This window comes from Ascaphus truei, chromosome 22 (assembly GCF_040206685.1).
Source record: "Ascaphus truei isolate aAscTru1 chromosome 22, aAscTru1.hap1, whole genome shotgun sequence".
NCBI classification, from domain to species: Eukaryota; Metazoa; Chordata; class Amphibia; order Anura; family Ascaphidae; genus Ascaphus; species Ascaphus truei.
The window spans coordinates 11,298,958-11,317,806 of record NC_134504.1 but is presented as its reverse complement, the minus strand read 5'-3'; the positions used below and the strand labels follow the sequence as shown (position 1 = coordinate 11,317,806).

Below are 18,849 nucleotides of genomic sequence, written 5' to 3'. Positions count from 1 at the left end.
TGGCGGACATTTTTGCCGCCCACCAAATTTTGCCGCCTTAGGCACGAGCCTAATGGGAAATCTGACACTGGTGACAAAGTAGATCACAGCACATCCCACCGTATCGCAACAGAGATTTAAATAAATCTGGCAACATCCTGTAATGGCTCCTGTGACAGGACTTTAACCCCTGCCTTAACAGGGCTCCAAACAGGCTGTATCTGGCTGAGGAGTCCAGCAGGGAGATGGTTAATTGCAGCTACAAACAATTAGCCAGTCTCCACCTGGCTCATCAGCCATGGAAAAAAAGCCTCCTGCTTAAACTGCAGGGGATCTCTCTAGCACTGAGGAGGTGTGCGCTGCCAGAGAGAGATCCCAGGGAACGAGACTCAGCGCAGTGGTCACTGGAACCCGCCAGAAGGCGCCACCCCCACGGACACCAACCCAGACCCGGAGAATGATATAAAGAGCCCCCTGCTTACAGGTACCTCTTTGGACTTTGGGGTGAGAGGCTGGTAAGAGGCCTAGCCTCCCAGCCCTGCAGATAGGGACTGGGAAGTGTGAATCAGCCCTAACAAAGGGATAGGCCTGTTTGTTTGTTTGTTTGTTTGTTTGTTTGTTTTGCATGCCGACATGACACTGTACTGCTTAAAGCCGTGGGCTAAATACATGCCAACGTTTATTTTCCCTTAAATACGTCTCCCTGGTTATACCTCTGCACATGTCTCCTACCGGACCTTTAAGCCTTTGATTGCCAAAGTGGTTGTGGCCCCAGAGAGCTACGCCCCCCCCCCCCCCGGCACTCGCAATCATGTGATCGCTCCACCACCAATGAGAGAATGGAAGCAGTGGAACCCTCTTCCTGTAAGGTCACGGGTCTTCGTTCCACAAGAGCGCAGAACGCCATCTCCCCCTACAACTACGAGCACGTTGGCAATGACGTGGCAACTACTCCATTGGGCCCTTGAAACGCCAGACCCCGCCGTCCTTGGGAACCCAAAGGTTGCAAATAAACAAGTTCAAACAGGTTCACTGGTACGGCAGACAGGTCTCCAATTCTGCGTTCCAGTGAGGCGTCTGCTTGTCCGCCAAACACAAGATGGATTGTCCAATGCTACAGTAGTGTGGCCGTTTCAGACGATAACACTGTATAAGGTGCACTGGGAACCATTGTCAGAATGCCATACATAATGTATTTCCCACGCCTTAGACCAGTGGTAGGCAACAGGATATAAGTCCAGGGCTGCATGTGCTCATTAACCACATCGGTGATGGTGCACACGTTGTAGGTACGGTGCAGTCATGGGTTGGAGCTTTCTCCTGTCCCCTCCAGACCGCTTCTCAATGCCGACACACTGATGAATGCCGCCACACTCCTCTTCTTATACTAGTGATTAGCAGAGAAGGGACGGACCGGTATTCCTCAGCTCACGACCATTAGGAAGCTGGGGGAGGTGCGGCGAGAAGCTACGATTCACGCCAGTAACATCCCCACACCGGGGAAGGGCTACGAGAGGGGCCGGCGGTTGAGGGCCGCATGTTCCCCCTGGGCCACCTGTTGCCCACCAATGCTTTAGAACAGGGGCAGCCAACTCCAGTCTTCAAGGGCCACCAACAGGGCAGGTTTTCAGGATATCCCTGCTTCGGCCCAAGTGGCTCAGTCATTTATTGTTTGTTTGCAAACCCCTTGGAGGGAGCTCACGACCCCCCTGGTCGGTAATCACTGTCCTAAACGAAGCATCAGATTTAAGGGAGATACTATATCTATTAAAGTACAATTTGGTAATCAGCGCGGACTGCTGCTTTATCAATGGGTTACAGTCGGGGGGGAGGGAGAGGGGTTGTTCTTCCACATGCTGTGAAGCCACTTCCCATTGCTTGAGAAGAGTTCATCTACATTCTCATGAATGGGAGTATAATGTTCTCCAGCACAGGGAACAGGGCAGTGTCACAGCATATTGGGAATAGAATGGGAAGTATCTCTTTGTAACACTGCTCTAACCGGCTCAAAACTCTATAGCTCTAAAGAAAACCATTGGAGGGGGGGAAAAAATTGCATTGACCCCATATCCTCTCTCTCATTATTGAGGTTGCTTTCTGGTATTCGTTCCTCGCTCCTTTTCGTGTGTTTCACCCCGCTGACCTTTAGCTGGAGCATCCTGCAATTACAATCAAACCTTCGGTGCTGATGTTTTGATGATGACACGGTCGCCTCTGGGGCTGGGTCAGTAAGGGGCTCTCACACCAGTTATTTCACAGAATAATGTCGGTTATTTAGGCAGGCAAGGGAAATAGCTTCACGTACACTTAAAGGGGCAGTGCACCACCAAGCCGGTTTCAGCCCTTAAATGAGGCTTTTGAGGCAAGTTTAGGTCCATCCCAGGCACATCCTCGGGAAGATTATTCCCATTATGTGTTATTTGTATTATTTGCTATTTTATATTATTATTGTCACGTGTGTGACTGCAGTGAATCGCTATGTACATTAAAGCTGCAGACCAAGCAATATCCTACATGGGGTGGGGGGTTAAGTCTATTCTGTGCTATGAAAATACTTCTTGGTAGACCACAAAAGAACCCTAGTTAACCCACTCTATAGAGGACTACTAGGACCAGTGAACTTTCCTAACACTGGACATTAATATACCACTGTACACTCATCTGGATTTACATATTCATAGAGTAAGAATCACTTGGTATCATTTAATCATTGTTTTAAACCCCAATATTTTAACGATATTGTCATTTAATAAAGTCATTTTAATACTATCACCATTTCATACTGGATCAGAGTGCTACTAATAGGGGTTCTGTCTGTCCACCGTGTACTATGAAAATACTTGTAGTATTATTTTTTTTGAACAACTCTGAATGACATTTTTAATGTATTATAATGTAGCAACCATTTACAAAGTCACACCCCCTTCCTCTGAGACAGACTCTGGCACACCCCTTTTTGAGCCCTGCCCTCTCTCTAATAGTGCACCAATTGTATCTAGTGACTGCCTGGGTCACATGATCTTCCCCACAGAACTTTGCATCTTTGGTCCTCTTCTGCTGCACTGACGCCCATTTAGTGAACCCCTGAGCCGAATCTTCGCCAATCGATCACAGAAGAACGGGGCGATCAGCAATTTAGCTAATTACTCATCATTGTGTGGGTTGTATTGATGCACAGATTATTATTATGGGAGATTATTTCCCCCTGGCTCCTTTCCTTTGTAGGTACTGGAGTCCCGCAGTTCCCAGGAAAATCCCTCCCGGCCACTTAAACCCTTCAGCTCTCTCAGGTTCAGGAACACAAAGCGCTGGATCTAAACAACTTTCTGTCTTTTTTTTTTTGTTTGTTTCAATCTGTTTTTATTGGGTTTTGCAGAACATGACATATCAAATTTCCTGTACAGTATTCAATTGTAACACAAATGTATATACATCAGAATATTTTATACAAAAGCTTAACTAAATTGTGCAGTATGGACGGTTTTACTTATTCTGTTTCCTATTTGTTGTCGTGTCCAACTGCAGATATCAGATATTTTTTAATTTACATGGTTAAAAACCTTATTTTTCCAGGGGGGTATAATAAAGGATAGGGTGAGGTAAGAGATAGTATAAGGAGGGACAGTGGAGAGGCAAAGAAGGGAAGGGGGTGGACATTGTGGAGTGGTAAGGACAAGGGGGGGAGGCATGGAGTGTGGGGGTAGAGAGGGGGCTGTAGTCTGGGAAGATGGCAGGGGGAGGCAATGAGTATGGGAGTTCAGGTTACAACTTTCTGTCTTTTAAAGGGCTATCTTGCTCAGGAGCAGTGTCGGATTTTTAAAAAAAATGGCGCCCTTTGGCACTCCAGTGCCATGCCGTCATCCTCCAGCGCCGCGCTGTCCCGTGGCAGCATGCCGATCGAGCATGCGTACGAGCGGCTGGCAGGCGCCGATGGCGCACGCCGCCCCCGAATTCCGCCACCCCAAAATGTTGCCGACTTAGGCCCCGGGCCTGTCGGACCTAATGGGAAATTCTCCGTGGCTCAGACGCTAATAGCTATGATGTGATCGCCTAAGGCCGCGGGCATGGTCAGCGCTTAGACGCTGAGCCCCGCTCATGCTTGCCAGTGAGCCCCTGCAGCCGCAATGAGAGCGGCTTTAGCAGCGGCTCGCGCACGCTTCCGCAGGCGTAGCAGACAAATTTTTTTTAGTTTGAGCGCTCACGGGAGCGGAGGGCCGGTCACGTGAGTGGTTCTCCCAATGAGGGCGAACCAGCTCAGTGATGTCACTGGCCCGCCCTCAGACACGCCCCCAGACGTCATGCTTAGTAAGGCCAGGGAAAGCACCCGCTTTCCTTCAGCCTCTGCGCGCCTCCGCACGGCTGGAGTCTCTATGGACTCAGCCTAAGGCTGCGTAGTGATGGGGATTAACCCTTCCTGCTCTCCCAGACTGGCTAAAGACTAACATTCTTGATGATGCGTAATCCCAGCTGAAATAATTGTGCGTTTGCCTTTTTCCCCTTAAAACGACAAATTAAGCAGCGGCAAGGCTAACGCGGTGAGGTCTGGATTAACTCAGAGGAATCTGGAATGAATATGAAATGGCCAGAGGGAAATAACGTTTCAAAACTCACCTAATGAGATCATTAACAAAACCATAAAAAGGAAAATGTCGAAATACGCACCGCATTTTCCTAGGGCACATTTAAGATGGCCGACTCCAGGTATTTTTCTTTTGATATAGTAACATTAATACTAATGCAGCGCAATGTAATACAGTATATGAAAAACGCAGCTAATTAATGAAAGCTGCAGACAGTAGATCAATACAGGCCCAACAAATAATATGTCAGCCTGCTAAAGGTCATATAAAGATCACGCCGAGTCAGTGTCACCAGAGACCAGGACAATTTACCGGATCAAGGTACCAGACAGGACAAAGGAATCAAATACAAGATTGTCTTTAGATGCAATTAACCAGCTCACTGCTGGATTCCTCAGATCAATACAGGTTTTCTATTGAAGCACCTTTTAGGCAGGGGTTAAGGCCCCGTTACACTACCCAAAATGGGTTACGAGGGGAATCCTAGCCGACTGGGTGCTGGGTGCCAGTTTGGTAGGTTTCCCAGGAGTACTTCTATGTCCGCAGGGGTCTCAGGTCTCCCAGACCTCGGGGATGCCATTCGCACAGGTGCACCTTCAAATCTCGCGCTCGCCAGCCTCATTATCTCCGGCAAAGCTCCCCGGAGATACGCCGGCAATCGCAAGAGTCCCGGTGCCCAAAGCAAGTTTGAATTTTTCCCTTCGGATCGGAACCGAGCCTCGTTCTGTGGCGTCTCCGGCACAGCATTCGAGTATGCCGCGTAGTCAGCTTACATGGCAACTCCGGGACAGTTTGCGGAGCTCAGATCGGCGCCCTTTTACTTAGTTTCCCCGTCTCCATAGAAAAAGCATGGAAGACGGGTGTCGTGACCAATCACAGCGCAGATGCCGCATGTGGACCAATCACAGCGTGAGGGCTCGCCTGTGGTGTCCAATCTGGGCTGGGGGTGTGACTGTGCGGCCTGGCCTTCCCCCAGCGGCGAACTTACAGGAGAGTGTGAATTTCAAACAGGCCAATTGGAACAGCGCCTACGGGGCTCATTCCAAGCCCCTGGCCGGCCATCCCCCGCATAGATAGGCACCTCTGTGTCTTGGGCAGACAACGGCTCCACTCTTTGGACCACCATCTCCTAGACCCAAGGGTTGCCCATCTCCAGTCTTCCTTTATTCCCCTGCACTGCAGCCTTCTTGACTATCGAGAACCCGGTTCCCTTGGCATGCAAGTTGGGTAACTGTATTACTATCTTAGAACACCAAGGGAACAACCAAATACAATTTCCCCATTACAGTGCACAGGAATACATTGAATAAAAGCATTACACACACGGTAATACAAGGTAAAACACACGGGTTTGGGTCAGATGTGCCACATAAGATAGATCTGCAGGGGAGATCCTGCAGGCCACCCAGATAGGCGCAATGGCTGGGCTTAACCTTTAATATGCTAGCCGTTTTGCCCCTACCGTCACAGTCATGACCTAGCGTCTCCCACTTGAAAGACCAGAACATCAACACTACTCCCCCTCCCCTTCGCTAGGTCAGCAACATCTCGGACACGATGCCACCTTTCAGCTTCCCCTGTCGACCTAGTGTACACGTTTGGCCACAAAAAGACCCCAAAACAAACGAAGATAAAATGCCCGTGTCCCATTGGTGAAGAAACGCTAAAGACGGCTTATGCCGCCGTGTCCACGGTGGAGGGAGGAACGTTCCCTGCATGGAAGCACCTTCCGTAGGTCATAGACAAAGGCCCTCTGTGTCAATGTATCAAAGTCGTCGTGGCAACTTTCCCTCCATGTGCCACGCTTTCACAGTGACTAAAGCAGGGTTGCCAATAGGGGTGGGGGGGGGGCGGGGGGGAGAGGCAAAGGTGAGGGGGTTGGGCATTAATGAAAAGATGACCCACTACAACAATGATAAAGGAGCAAGCCAAGCAGGCTATATCATTAGGCCAAGTTACCCCCCTTACTCTAAACACTAAAATGCTAAAGGTAACCCTCTAACCAACTGCTAAAAAAAACCTCCCTTATCGTAGAAGCGGACGGGGTCCCAAGTGCCCAGCAGTTGCGGTGGAGGGTACCTCTGCGGCTGAACACCGGCGGAGACTTGGTCGCGGTGACACAGGCGCGATCAAATGTCCCATTCCCCGATTGCCCACTTTGGCTGATATAGAAAAAGCCCATTAGCCTTAATTATCCGAGGTGGCTTTTCGGGGCAATTTGAGGCTGAAAAGTCCCCCATTTTAGTCCGATTTTCATCCGAAAACAGCCCTAACGACCTCTTAAGACTATAAAGAATTTACCCGTTAACCATCCTAAAAGGGCTCAGAATAGCACAAATCTGAGTCTAAAAAAAATCAATATTTTGCAGACGCCGCCCTCTGTGTACTCGGCATTCCCAGTACATTTGCTGACTTTTTGCTTCACTGAAAGTACACATTTAAACCAAAAAAATGAGGGTAGGTCCCTCGTGTATTGTAGGGAAGTAGCAAACAAGGAAACGAGACACACTGTAAACGTTCCAATGAGTCCGGTCTCAAAAGAACAGAGACTTTTTGCATTTTTATTTTCTCTTTGTAATAAGAATAATAATATTAATAACTTTATTTCATATAGCACTTTTCTCCCAATGGGCCTCACAGCGCTTCGCGATCACAGTGCAGCGCACGCAAAGCCGGTGCGCCCATTAAGCGATTTAGGCGGTCGCCTAGGGTGGCACATTTTGGGGGGCGGCGGCAGAGGTGGAGGACGGCAGCGGAAGAAGAGGTCAGAGGAGGAGAAAGGCGGGCGGGGGCAGCGAGAGAACAGAGGAGGAGAAGGGTGGGGGGTGGCGGGATGTCAGGCGGTGGAAGCGGGAGAGGAGGAGGATGGCGGGAGCAGAGCAGGGCGGTAGAAGAGGACTGCAGGGTGGCACAGGACGCTGCAGCACTCCGACCCGGAAGTCTTCACTGATTTCCAGTGTCTGAGGCTCCTCCCCGGTTGTCCTTAAGCGGTCCTCAGTCCTCTTCTGCCGCCCGCGGTTCTCCTCCTCTGCTGCCCTGCTCCACCTCAGACCACTGAAGCCAGATAGTTGAGAGGACGTGGAAGAGAGGGTGAGAGAGGAAGAGGAGGAAGAGCGGGTGAGAGAGGAGAAGGAGCGGGTTTGAGAGGAGAAGGAGGGGTGAGAGGAGAAGGGGTGAAAGGAAGAGAAGGAGGGGGAGAAAGAAGAAAAGGAGTGGGTGAGAGAGGAAGAGGAAAAGAAGGGGTGAGGGGAAGAGGAGAAGGAGGGGGTGAGAGAGGAAGAGGAGAAGGAGGAGGTGAGAGGAAGAAGATAATGAGGGGGAGAGAGGAAGAGGAGAAGGAGGGGGTGAGAGGAAGAGAAGGAGGAGGGTGAAAGAGGAAGAGGAGGGTGAGAGATGCAGAGGAGAAGGAGGGGGTGAGAGGAGGGGGGTGAGATGAAGAAGAGAATGAGGGGGAGAGAGAGGAAGAGGAGGAGGGGGTGAGAGGAAGAGGAGAAGAAGGAGGATGAAAGAGGAGAAGGAGGAGGGTGAGAGGAAGAGGAGAAGGGTGAGATGCAGAGGAGAAGGAGGGGGTGAGAGGAGGGGGGTGAGATGAAGAAGAGAATGAGGGGGAGAGAGAGGAAGAGGAGGAGGGGGTGAGAGGAAGAGGAGAAGGAGTAGGATGAAAGGGGAGAAGGAGGAGGGTGAGAGGAAGAGGAGGAGGGTGAGAGATGAAGAGGAAAAGGAGGGGGTGAGAAAGGAAGAGGGGAATGAAGGGGTGAGAGAGGAAGAGAAGGAGGGGGTGAGAGAGGAAGAGGAGAAGGAGGGGGTGAGAGAGGAAGAGGAGAAGGAGGGGGTGAGAGGAAGACGAGAAGGATGGGGTGAGAGAGGAAAAGGAGAAGGATGGGGTGAGAGAGGAAAAGGAGGGAGTGAGAGAGGAAAAGGAGGGAGTGAGAGAGGAGAAGGAGGGGGTGAAAGAGGACATACTTGAAAACGAGAGGTAACTCTCAATGTATTACTTCCTGGTAAAATATTTTATAAATAAATAATAAATAAATAAATAAAGAGGAATAGGAGAAGAAGGGGAGTGAGAGGAAGAGTAGGGTGGTGAGAGAGGATGAGGAGGGGGTGATTGAGGAGGAGGGGGGTAATTGAGGAGTGGGATGTGGTGAGAGGTGGGAGGGGGTAAGACGAGAGAGGAAGAGGAGGGGGTGAGAGAGGAAGAAGATGGGGGTGGGAGAGGAAGAGGAGGGAGTGATTGAGGAAGAGGAGGAGGCGGGGGTAATTGAGGAGGCGTGGGAGGGGATGAGAGAAGAGGTGGGAGGGGGGTAACACAAGAGAGGAAGAGAAGGGGGGTAAGACGAGAGAGGAAGAGGAAGGGGTGAGAGAAAATGGGCTATAGTAACGTTAAAAAACCTTAAAGGGGGGTTGGGGGGGAGGGGGGATGTTCCATGAAGTGCAGGATCCTTCAATGTAAGACTTAAACACGCATCTTGTGATTCCCCCCATACAATGTATTTATTTCTAGGTTTAATTATTAGATGTAATACTCCAGGCTCATTCCCTTCTGACCCAAGTGATGGATTGGAGACGATGTGCTCCGAATGTACGGCGTTCTTACCTCCCAATCCCCGGCAGGCAAACCGGCAAACCTGCGGCGGGGGAATATGCCAATCACTTCTTTATCTAGGCAACGCAGACCGAGCAATTACCTGGGCCCTCACCCCACCCAGCCATCACGGCTATTATCTAGCAAATGTCAGGATCCGATCCTTTTCCTGCCATGAAGCGCTCCACGCAACATGCTCCATGTGACATCCGACTCGTGCATTGAAAGGAATAGTTAACAGAGACCTTTAAATGCCTCGGGGTAAAGGATGGATGGGTTCTATCGCTATTCACGAGAAGGAGCGGCTCAGTGAGTAACGACACTGACGGGAGCCTGGTTCAATTCCCGGTGTCGGCTCTTTGTGACCTTGGGCAAGTCACTTTATCTCCCTGTGCCTCAAGCACCAAAAACATAGATTGTAAGCTCCACGGGGCAGGGACCTGTGCCTGCAAAATGTCTCTGTAAAGCGCTGTGTAAAACTAGCAGCGCTATACAAGGGCATGCTATTATTATTCAAAATAAAGGCCAGAACAAATAGGGTATGATCCGAGGAGTTAGCAATAATATTTCTTAACCGCATGAGTGGTGCGATCGGCAGCTTATGTAGCCAAGCCTGGGTAGAGAAGTGCAGAGTCAGTCAAACATTCAGGCACAGGTGTTTGGTATTCTCTGCAGTTTTGTTTCTTGGGCCTGCAAATCAGACCCAGGAAGAATATAGCAGGACATACAAATGGCATCGCAAACTGAGAACATTCCAGTCTGCACGGCAAGTGTCTGATAACAGACTAGTACACAGGCCTCGCGTTTTAATCAAAGGTTGATCATAGCGGTGGCAATGGGCAGTGGTCAGCCAGACAGGGCCGGTGCAAGGGTATTAGGCGCCCTAGCTGAACCTTGAGCCTTCTCTCCACCCCCTCCCCCCCCGATTAAATTTAGAAAATGAATATTGTGCATTAGTATGAATACAAATTCTGTATGTATAATTAGAGATTTATTTGACATTAACAAGGAGAATATGATACAGATTATACATTCGCATTGTACTGGGGAGGGGGGTGGTAGTTATGTGCCTGGAGGGGGTACAGTTATGGGCCGGGGGGGGGGGAGGGGTGGAAGAGAAGGAGGTATGAGCCTGGGGGGGGGGGAGACAACAGAGAGAGAGGGGGAGAAAAGTGTGCTTACCTGTAAGGCCCCGACAGAGTGGGTGAGCTGGGATAAGTGTCCCGGGCCTGGTGGCTGTGAAGGGGGGGGTGTCGGACCCAACTTCTGCATCCAGCTGCCGGGCCTCTGGTTTCCGCTGCCGGGCCCTCGGCTCTCCCCAGCTGCTGCCTCTTCCCACGCTGGGCCTCCCTCCCTCTCTTCCCACGCTGGGCCTCCCTCCCTCTCTTCCCACGCTGGGCCTCCCTCCCTCTCTTCCCACGCTGGGCCTCCCTCCCTCTCTTCCCACGCTGGGCCTCCCTCCCTCTCTTCCCACGCTGGGCCTCCCTCCCTCTCTTCCCACGCTGGGCCTCCCTCCCTCTCTTCCCACGCTGGGACTCCCTCCCTCTCTTCCCACGCTGGGCCTCCCTCCCTCTCTCGCGCCGGTGCATGCCCGGAAGCTGGGTACACGAGGAAGTCAGGCCGAGCTTCCGGCGGGCACCGGGGAGAGAGAGAGGGAGGCCCAGCGTCAGAAGAGGCAGCAGCTGGGGGGGGGAGGGGGGAGCCGGGGCACAGCGGTGGACACCAGAGGTAAGTGGTAATTGTATTTGTGGATGGGGGGGGGTGATTGTATCAGGGGTAGTGGTATTTCTATCTGGGGGGGGTAGTAGTGGTTGAATCTGGGGGGGGAAGGGGGGTGTAGGGGCGCCAGGCGGCTTCACCAAAAATACTGGACACAATCGTGAAAGGTGCGACGTGCTCGAGACACACAAACACACCTCACCTCTCCATGCTGTTTCCTCCTCTCCATGACCACACCCCCAGGCTCCAGACACCTCCTCCTGATTGGTTGCATTACCCATCGGCAGCCAATCAGGATGGATGAAGCTGCCCAGCCCCCTAGCAAAATCCCTACTCTCTGCCTGCACTGGCCCCCAAAGCCGGTCTGGTCACTATATCCTGAGAGGTAATACAGGTATACACATACACGCCCAGAGAGGTAATACCGGTATACACATACACGCCCAGAGAGGTATTACCGGTATACACATACACGCCCAGAGAGGTAATACCGGTATACACATACACGCCCAGAGAGGTAATACCGGTATACACATACACGCCCAGAGAGGTAATACCGGTATACACATACACGCCCAGAGAGGTAATACCGGTATACACATACACGCCCAGAGAGGTAATACCGGTATACACATACACGCCCAGAGAGGTAATACCGGTATACACATACACGCCCAGGGAGGTAATACCGGTATACACATACACGCCCAGAGAGGTAATACCGGTATACACATACACGCCCAGAGAGGTAATACCGGTATACACAGACACTCCCAGAGCGGTATACCAGTATACACATACACACTCAGAGCGGTAATACCGGTATACACATACACGCCCAGAGAGGTAATACCGGTATACACATACACGCCCAGAGAGGTAATACCGGTATACACATAAACGCCCAGAGAGGTAATACCGGTATACACATACACGCCCAGAGAGGTAATACCGGTATATACGTACACACCCAGAGAGGTAATACCGATATACTCATACACGCCCAGAGAGGTAATACCGGTATACACATACACACCCAGAGAGGTAATACCGGTATACACATACACACCCAGAGAGGTAATACCGGTATACACAGACACTCCCAGAGCGGAATACCGGTATACACATACACACCCAGAGCGGTAATACCGGTATACACATACACGCCCAGAGAGGTAATACCGGTATACACATACACGCCCAGAGAGGTAATACCGGTATACACATACACACCCCCAGAGAGGTAATACCGGTATACACATACACGCCCAGAGAGGTAATACAGGTATACACATACACGCCCAGAGAGGTAATACCGGTATACACAGACACTCCCAGAGCGGTATACCGGTATACACATACACACCCAGAGCGGTAATACCGGTATACACATACACGCCCAGAGAGGTAATACCGGTATACACATACACGCCCAGAGAGGTAATACCTGTATACACATACACGCCCAGAGAGGTAATACCGGTATACACATACACGCCCAGAGAGGTAATACCGGTATACACAGACACTCCCAGAGCGGTATACCGGTATACACATACACACCCAGAGCGGTAATACCGGTATACACATACACGCCCAGAGAGGTAATACCGGTATACACATACACGCCCAGAGAGATAATACCGGTATACACATACATGCCCAGAGAGGTAATACCGGTATACACATACACGCCCAGAGGGGTAATACCGGTATACACATACACGCCCAGAGAGGTAATACCGGTATACACATACACACCCAGAGAGGTAATACCGGTATACACATACACGTCCAGTATTACCTCTCATTTTTTACTGGACAGAGTGTTCAAATGCAGGACCGTCTGGTTCAATACTGGACACCTGGCAACCTTAGCGTGTGTGTAATGTGTCTGTATTTGGGGGGTGTAGTGGTGTCTGTATTTGGGGGGATAGTAGAGGGCAGTTTTTATCGGGAGGGGGTATTGCGTGTGTATTTGGGGGGGGTTGTGTGGGCAGTGTGAAAGGAGGAATTGTGGTTGTGGCTAGGGGAGGAGAGGGAAATCAGTGCGAGGGGGGATTGAGTGATGCGGGGGAGGAGAGAGTGGGTGTAAGAGAGGGTGGGGGAGAGTGAGTGAGGGAGAGAGGGGGATGAGAGGGAGAGGGAGTGAGGGAGAGAGGGAGGGAGGGGAGAGTAAGTGAAGGAGAGAGGGGAATGAGAGGGAGAGGGAGTGAGAGAGAGGGAGGGGAGAGTGAGTGAGGGAGAGAGGGGCTATAAGAGAGGGAGGGGGAGAGTGAGTGAAGGGGAGAGAGGGATGAGAGGGAGAGTGAGTGAGGGAGAGAGGGAGGGGAGAGAGGTGCTATAAGAGAGGGAGGGGGAGAGGGAGTGAGGGAGAGAGGGGGTATGAGAGGGAGAGTGAGTGAGGGAGAGAGGGAGGGAGGGGAAGAGTAAGTGAGGGAGAGAGGGGCTAAAAGAGAGGGAGGGGGAGAGTGAGTGAAGGAGAGAGCGGGATGAGAGGGAGTGAGGGAGAGAGGGAGGGGAGAGTTAGTGAGGGAGAGGGGCTATAAGAGAGGGAGGGGGAGAGTGAGTGAGGGAGAGAGGGGGTATGAGAGGGAGAGTGAGTGAGGGAGAGAGGGGGTATGAGAGGGAGAGTGAGTGAGGGAGAGAGGGAGGGGAAGAGTGAGTGAGGGAGAGAGGGGCTATAAGAGAGGGAGGGGGAGAGTGAGTGAGGGAGAGAGGGGGTCCGCACCGCAGAGGAGCTTGTCAGAGGGGGCCTGCAAAGATGCCTGTCACCAGGTGTCCACGGAGCTGCCTGTCAGTTACACTGGGACTGCAGCAAGTCCCCCTCTGGATATGTCACATGTTAGGGTCGCTGGCAGACTACCCGAGCCCCCTGACTCACCGCGCCAGGGACCAGAAGTCCCAGCTGCCCGCCCCCCCACCCTCGGCTGCTGCATGGGTGACTGCCAAGAGGTTACTGCCTCCCTGCAGCCACCCACACACTGCAGTCTGAAAGCGAAACGCGACTGACGCTTGCCTGTAACATCTCTGTTTCCAGGCATTGTCCGGGCCTCCAGCGTATTCCCAATCCTGAGCACCGTCTTGCTGTTACTCGGAGGCCTGTGCGTCGGGGTGGGACGGATTTACAACAGCAGAAACAACATCGTCCTCAGCGCCGGGAATCCTTTTTGTAGCAGCAGGTAAGCAGAGAAGAAAATGGGACAGGGGGGTGGGCGGGGGGGTGTGCCACCTCCCCTCCGGCACACGTCGATCGCTCCTCGCTCGCCATGATTGCGACGTCAACTGGTGACGCCGGCTGGTCTTGGTCCGAGAAGACCGCCCATGCGGTGGTCCCTACGTCAGGGGGGTATCCAAAGATTAAAGGTGTGATCCCACATAGCTTCCTCAACTTCATCTAACTACGTGAAAAGCAAAGCTCTGGCTGCGTTTGTTTCTTTGGTAATTAACTTCCAATTGCGTTTCTTCATGGGCCCCCGATATAGGGTTGCCAGGTGTCCAGTATTGAACTGGACTGTCCTGTATTTGGACACTATATCCAGTAAATAATGAGAGGTAATACTGGGCATGTATGTGTATACCGGTATTACCTCTCTGGGCGTGTATGTGTATACCGGTATTACCTCTCTGGGCGTGTATGTGTATACCGGTATTACCTCTCTGGGCGTGTATGTGTATACCGGTATTACCTCTCTGGGCGTGTATGTGTATGCCGGTATTACCTCTCTGGGCGTGTATGTATATACCGGTATTACCTCTCTGGGCGTGTATGTGTATAGCGGTATTACCTCTCTGGGCGTGTATGTGTATACCGGTATTACCTCTCCGGGTGTGCATGTGTATGCCGGTATTACTTCTCTGGGCGTGTCTGTGTATACCGGTATTACCTCTCTGGGCGTGTATGTGTATACCGGTATTACCTCTCTGGGCGTGTATGTGTATACCGGTATTACCTCTCTGGACATGTATGTGTATACCGGTATTACCTCTCTGGGCGTGTATGTGTATACCGGTATCACCTCTCAGGACATGTATGTGTATACCGGTATTACCTCTCTGGACGTGTATGTGTATACCGGTATTACCTCTCTGGGCGTGTATGTGTATACCGGTATTACCTCTCTGGGTGTGTATGTGTATACCGGTATTACCTCTCTGGGCGTGTATGTGTATACCAGTATTACCTCTCTGGGTGTGTATGTGTATACCGGTATTACCTCTCTGGGTATGTATGTGTATACCGGTATTACCTCTCTGGGCGTGTATGTGTATACCGGTATTACCTCTCTGGGCGTGTATGTGTATACCGGTATTACCTCTCTGGGCGTGTATGTGTATACCGGTATTACCTCTCTGGGCGTGTATGTGTGATACCGGTATTACCTCTCTGGGTGTGTATGTGTGATACCGGTATTACCTCTCTAGGCGTGTATGTGTATACCAGTATTACCTCTCTGGGTGTGTATGTGTATACCGGTATTACCACTCTGGGCGTGTATGTGTATTCACCGGTATTACCTCTCTGGACATAGTAACCTGACCGGCAAGAGGGGCTGTGGGATTTCCCCAAACAGGGAGAGAGCAGGGCTGTTGCTAGGGGGCAGGGCAGCTTCTTCCATCTTGATTAGCTGCTGCTAGATAGTGCAGCCAATCAGGAGGAGGTGTCAAGAGCCTGGGGGTGGGGCCAAGGAGAGGAGGAGACAGCATGGAGTATAGGTGTGTGTGTGTGTCGAGCGCGTAACACCTTTCACCATTGTGTCCAGTATTTTTGGAGAAGCCACCTGGCACCCCTAGGGCCCTTGAAAGGTGAAGTGTTGCTCAATCCAACGTTTTCTTTTTTTTCTGAACCCAACATATATATCACACACAAAAAAGGAGCAGCCAGAGGAACTCTTACCCCCCCCCCTCTCCACACACACACACACACACACACACACACACACACACACACACACACACACACACACACACACACACACACACACACACCCACACACACAGTCTCAGCTCACTAGGTTTACAAACCAACTTTAAACAACTCTGTTTTCTTTCTCAGGACTCAGCAACATCATTGGAATCATTGTGTATATATCCAGCAACGCTGGAGACCCCAGTGATAAAAAGGACGAAGATAAGAAGAACCTATACAGCTACGGCTGGTCCTTTTACTTCGGAGCGCTGTCTTTCATCGTGGCGGAAACCGTAGGCGTTCTGGCCGTCAACATTTACATCGAAAGGAACAAAGAGTTGAGGTTTAAATCCAAGAGGGAGTTCATCAAGACCTCGTCCTCTTCCCCGTATGCCAGAATGCCTAGCTACCGGTACAGGAGGAGACGGTCGAGATCCAGCTCTCACTCTACGGAGCCGTCTCCGTCTCGGGACGTGTCTCCGGTGGCCATGAAGATTGGAAGCTTTATACCGATGAGCGAGATCTCCATGTACACTCTCTCTAGGGAACCCTTGAAAGTGACGACCGCTGCGAGCTTCAACCCCGACCACGAGGCCGGTTTCCTGCAAGTCCACAACTGCTTTCAAAGAGAACTCAAGGAAGGTCTTAGCGTCAGTGTAGTGAACCGGAGGACCACCCCTGTTTAATGGAGGACTTGTTGGAGATGCGCCACTTTTGTAGAGTTGGAAGACCACCAGTGCCGAGGCGTAATATCCGGAAGTGACTGACTTGAGGAAGTCAACGCACATTGGCATTGCAATAGTGGGATCATCCCCATGTATCCCATTCCCTAAACTCTGTAACTGTTGAGTAGTTGATGCTAAATATTTCATCTTCATTCAAAAGAACGTCTGGTCCAGTAGAGTAGGGTCCAAGACCAGAGCGGGCTCATGTTTGGGAAGAAAACGGCACAAGGTTGTCTTAGTTGATTCCCATACACTGAAAACACCTTCAATAGAAGTTGGAGAGCTTCCAGTGCCAATATCCTTGCCCATGGGTAGCTGACTCCAGTACTCAATAGCCACCCACAGGTTTTCAGGATATCTCTGCTTCAACACTGGTGACTTTATCAGTCCCAGCTCAGCACAGGTGGCTCAATCAGTGGCTCAGTCTTCGATTGAGCCACCTGCGCTGAAGCAGGGATATCCTGAAAACCTGGCTTGTGGGTAGCTCTTGAGGACTGGCGTTGGCTGCCCCTGCCCTAGCCATATAAGCCATGTTAATTTAATTAAGTGAAGCCAGCCATGCTCTAACATTACCCATTATGACAGAACCCCAAATTAGGGGTATGCCTAATGCTAAATGGAGCCACGCTCAAATAGAGGCAGTAGAGACTAACACTATTGTATTTTCAAAACTGTGAGTATTAGAATCCTTGTTGGGGGATGAGCGGACATACGAATTATTGCTTTCTAGTACAGGATGCAATATTCCGCGATGCCAATGAAATTAATCATCGCTTCAGCTTAGCAACCGTGTAAGTCTTTGCACAATAGGAAGTGCGAACTTAATTGTGGATTTTCAGGGGGGGGGGGGTGTGGAGAGGTAATCACCCCCCGCAACACACTGAAAAATGCCGTTTTGCTCAATTGCTAGGCATTTATATGCTAAAAAAAATTGTCAATTGGAATTTTGGCTATTTTTGTCAAAACCTTTTTGGAAGTTGGGCGAAAAGAAAACAATGTCAGCTGACCTGCACATTGGTCACGTGACCGCGCCAACATTTTCCTGGAGAACCCTGCCTTTCCTTCCCACGAAGAGGAGAAAAATAATCGTCGGGTTCGCCAATTTCTGCGACCAGCCTGCACATTTTCACAAAAGTATTTCTTAAATACCAGGGGGGCGGGGGGGCAGTAAGAATTGAAGGAGCGGCATAATATTAGTTTAAAAAATAAAAATAAAACTTTACTGTAATAAAGCCCCACAAAGCAGGGAATAATTACCCAATTGAATGTGCAAACATAAGATTAAGACAGGGGGCTCTCAACTCCAGTCAAGTCCCCACAACAGGTCAGGTGTTAAGGATATCCCAGCTTCAGCACAGGTGGCCCAATCAGTCCCTGCTTCAGCACAGGTGGCTCAATCATGCTGAGGCTGGGATATCCTTAACCCCTGACCTGTTGGGGGGGGGGTGGAGGGTCTTGAGGACAGGACTTGAGAACCCCTGGATTAAGGTGACATTTTAGGGTTACATACTCACCATAGAAGAAGCTTCTCACACGTTTATCCGGCAAAACAATGTCCCCCTTCTCTTTCACGTGCAACGTTTTCTTTTAGCTCCTTCACTAAATGAAACAGGAGTATTTATATGAGAATCCAAAACCAGGGGTGGCCAACTCCAGTCCCCAAGGGCCAGCAACAGGCCCGCTATTTGGGATATCTGTGCTTCAGCACAGGTGGCTCATTCTGACTTAGCCACCTGTGCTGAAGCAGGGATATCCGTGAAACCTGACCTGTTGGTGGCCCTTGAGCACTGGCGTTGGCCACCCCTGGTTTAAGACAACACAATCCACGTTACAGAATGTACAGGTTATACTGTACTATTCTCACTAAGGGCTTCTTGGGAGCTTATACCCAGTGGAGGAAAGGATGTTGGGGAACCCCAGTCATTTGGGTCCAAGGAAAAAGATCCCAACCGCCATTTTTAAAGACTCCCTGTAGATAAAATAGGTAAGCTTCTTCCATTGGCCGCACTGTACAGAGTAGGTCTTGTGACAAGGCATGGGGATGCATGAATCATTTGTTGCAGGTGCCTGGATACACAACGTTTCGGCGAAACCGCTTCACCCGGTGAAAGGTTCACAGCAAGATTGCACCTGGGGGGTTCCCAGAAACATTGTGCGTCCAGGCACCTCCAATTAAAGATTCATGCATTAAGCTATCTTGTCACAAGACCTATTCTGAATGGTGCGGCCAATGGAAGACACTAACCTGTTGTACTATTCAGCAAGGTGGAGGAGGGATCCCAACCTTTCTTCACATTCAGCACCAGCACACAAAGAACAGCTACATACAGTATCACCATTTAAAACTGGAGT

The 18,849-nt window shown here is 50.7% G+C and overlaps 2 protein-coding genes across 2 annotated transcripts in view; both read left to right on the top strand.

Moving 5' to 3' along the window:
• Positions 1-18,843, top strand: part of CACNG4 (calcium voltage-gated channel auxiliary subunit gamma 4) — a 50,500-nt gene extending 31,657 nt beyond the window's left edge. Inside the window, 3 exon segments of the mRNA XM_075579972.1 lie at positions 13,904-14,022; positions 14,024-14,045; positions 15,920-18,843. Of these exon segments, the coding sequence (XP_075436087.1) occupies positions 13,904-14,022; positions 14,024-14,045; positions 15,920-16,458 (680 nt within the window). The 3' untranslated portion in view covers positions 16,459-18,843.
• The window catches only part of CACNG1 (calcium voltage-gated channel auxiliary subunit gamma 1), an 8,574-nt gene continuing 8,257 nt past the window's right edge, over positions 18,533-18,849 (top strand). Inside the window, 1 exon segment of the mRNA XM_075579717.1 lies at positions 18,533-18,560. Within this exon segment, the coding sequence (XP_075435832.1) occupies positions 18,533-18,560 (28 nt within the window).